General features: G+C 39.2%; 1 protein-coding gene across 4 annotated transcripts in view; it reads left to right on the top strand.

Moving 5' to 3' along the window:
- Window positions 1–1,284, top strand: part of LOC107098416 (zinc finger protein Gfi-1-like) — a 14,221-nt gene extending 12,937 nt beyond the window's left edge. For all 4 annotated transcript variants that reach the window (XM_015396090.1, XM_015396091.1, XM_015396088.1 and 1 more), the window contains 2 exons: window positions 664–829; window positions 908–1,284. In XM_015396090.1, coding sequence (XP_015251576.1) covers window positions 664–829; window positions 908–1,086 — 345 coding nt within the window. In that variant the 3' untranslated portion in view covers window positions 1,087–1,284. The remainder of the gene's footprint in view (window positions 1–663; window positions 830–907) is intronic.
- The last annotated feature ends 709 nt before the right edge of the window (window positions 1,285–1,993 follow it).

The following is a 1,993-nucleotide window of genomic DNA, read 5'->3' as shown; positions in this document are numbered from 1 at the left end:
TTCTCCTCTAAGTCCTGCAGAGTAAAGTCTGCATCTGCATAAAGCTTCTCAGACGAGGGAAAGGCGACATGTAAAGTTTCCTGTTAGATTGCTGGGATGACTGTGAACTTTATGAAACATGGAGGATTGGAAACTTTACTCTGGACCATTAGCAGCTTTTCTTTTTTTTTTTCTTTCTTCCTCAGTGATCTGGGGCTTAGATTAAACTAGTCAGAGGATCGCTGATCAAAACTCCAGTCCTATTTGTCCTCCGTTTAGGAGGAATATTTCAGATGGTGTCTCAGAACATCCCTAATCCATCAGTTGTAGCCCATAAACCCTGGATGTGTCCAGCTTAGCAGTTCCTGAAGTTTCTACTCCATCTCCAGTCTTCTACCAAAGGTTTTCCTTCCACCCAACTTTACATCAATATGATTGGAAGTTCCTCTCTGTGAGCAGCCATTTTTCTTTAGCTACAACCTTATGCACCAAAACATCCGACCTCTGGATTAAAAACCTTTTTGGCTCTGCTGTAAACCATATAAATGACAAACTAACAGAAATAAACGTAAAAGGTATACACATAAAAATATAAATATATATTGGTTTCACTTTCTAAATGGGATTACTGCATAGATGAACCCATAATAAATCTTATTTCTCTTTGCGTGATTTCTTGAACAGGAAAGGAGCTTTAGCTGCAAAATCTGCGGGAAGAGCTTCAAGCGTTCCTCCACGCTCTCCACACACCTGCTCATCCACTCGGACACGCGACCCTATCCCTGCCAATACTGCGGGAAGAGGTTCCACCAGAAGTCCGACATGAAAAAACACACCTTCATCCACACAGGTGAGGGGAGGTGCGCCTTCTGCTTGGCTTCCTTCTCCCAACACGACTGATTATTTTAACCATTTGTTGCTGCTGCAGGGGAGAAGCCGCACAAATGCCAGGTGTGTGGGAAGGCGTTCAGTCAGAGCTCCAACCTGATCACTCACAGCCGGAAGCACACGGGCTTCAAGCCGTTCGGCTGCGACCTGTGCGGGAAAGGCTTCCAAAGGAAGGTGGACCTGAGGCGGCACAAGGAGACGCAGCACGGACTCAAATAAGCAGATCTGGTTGAATCAAGCCCTTTCACTAAACATGGGCCAGTCTTTTTGTTTTCTGCATTGATCTGCTGTTTTTTTTTCCTCACTATTTAACTATTTATCATTGGTTTTTACTTTATAATGAGGAACTTGAATGATAAATTTCCAAGATTGAATATTTGTATCAGCTGTATGAATTTCCTGTTATTTGTTATACAAACATGGATTAAATATTAATTTAAAGATCTGATTTTTTTTATTCTCTCCCTCTCCAGGGTAACATAACTTAGAAAAATTTTGTCCTGTTCACACATTTTTCTTCTTTTTCTATCAGGTGTGTTTCACTACATTTAAAGCGGGAAACAGAAGCAAACGCAGGCTTCAGATTTTTCACAACACATCCGGAGTCAGATTGATCTCATTATGATAAACGTTAGTTCACAGGTTCGATTACTACCTGAGCTACATAGTTTTGAAATCACTTAAACAGAACCCATTTGACACCATGAAGTAGGCCAAAAACTTTTTTAAAACACCACCTGAATTTGCCTTTGTTTAAAGGAGTCATAAACCGGTATTTTACTGATAGAAACCTTTTAAATTTCTATTTAAATTCCTGTTCAATCAGTTTTAGGAGACAAAATAATGAATTGGAGCTCATTCTGACCTGTTTTTACCCACTTTTTACTTGCTAGGCTGTGCACGATAATATCAGTAGTGTATTTGTGTGTTCTTATGGATGTAGCATTAGCAACATTAGCAGTCTGCCATGGTTCATTTACCGTCTTTTTTCAGTCTCTTAACCCTTTAAAGCCAGATCCAAGAATAAAACAAAACAGAAAATAACTTTTTTTTTGGTTTTAAGTCCTTATTTGCCCTTTTAACAAAATATGTAAAAAGAAAAAACAGAAATACATTTTTGATATTA

This window comes from Cyprinodon variegatus, unplaced genomic scaffold (assembly GCF_000732505.1).
Source record: "Cyprinodon variegatus isolate N-32 unplaced genomic scaffold, C_variegatus-1.0 Scaffold775, whole genome shotgun sequence".
Lineage (NCBI taxonomy): Eukaryota > Metazoa > Chordata > Actinopteri > Cyprinodontiformes > Cyprinodontidae > Cyprinodon > Cyprinodon variegatus.
Note: the sequence above shows the minus strand (reverse complement) of the source record. Positions and strands in the feature narration are given on the sequence as shown.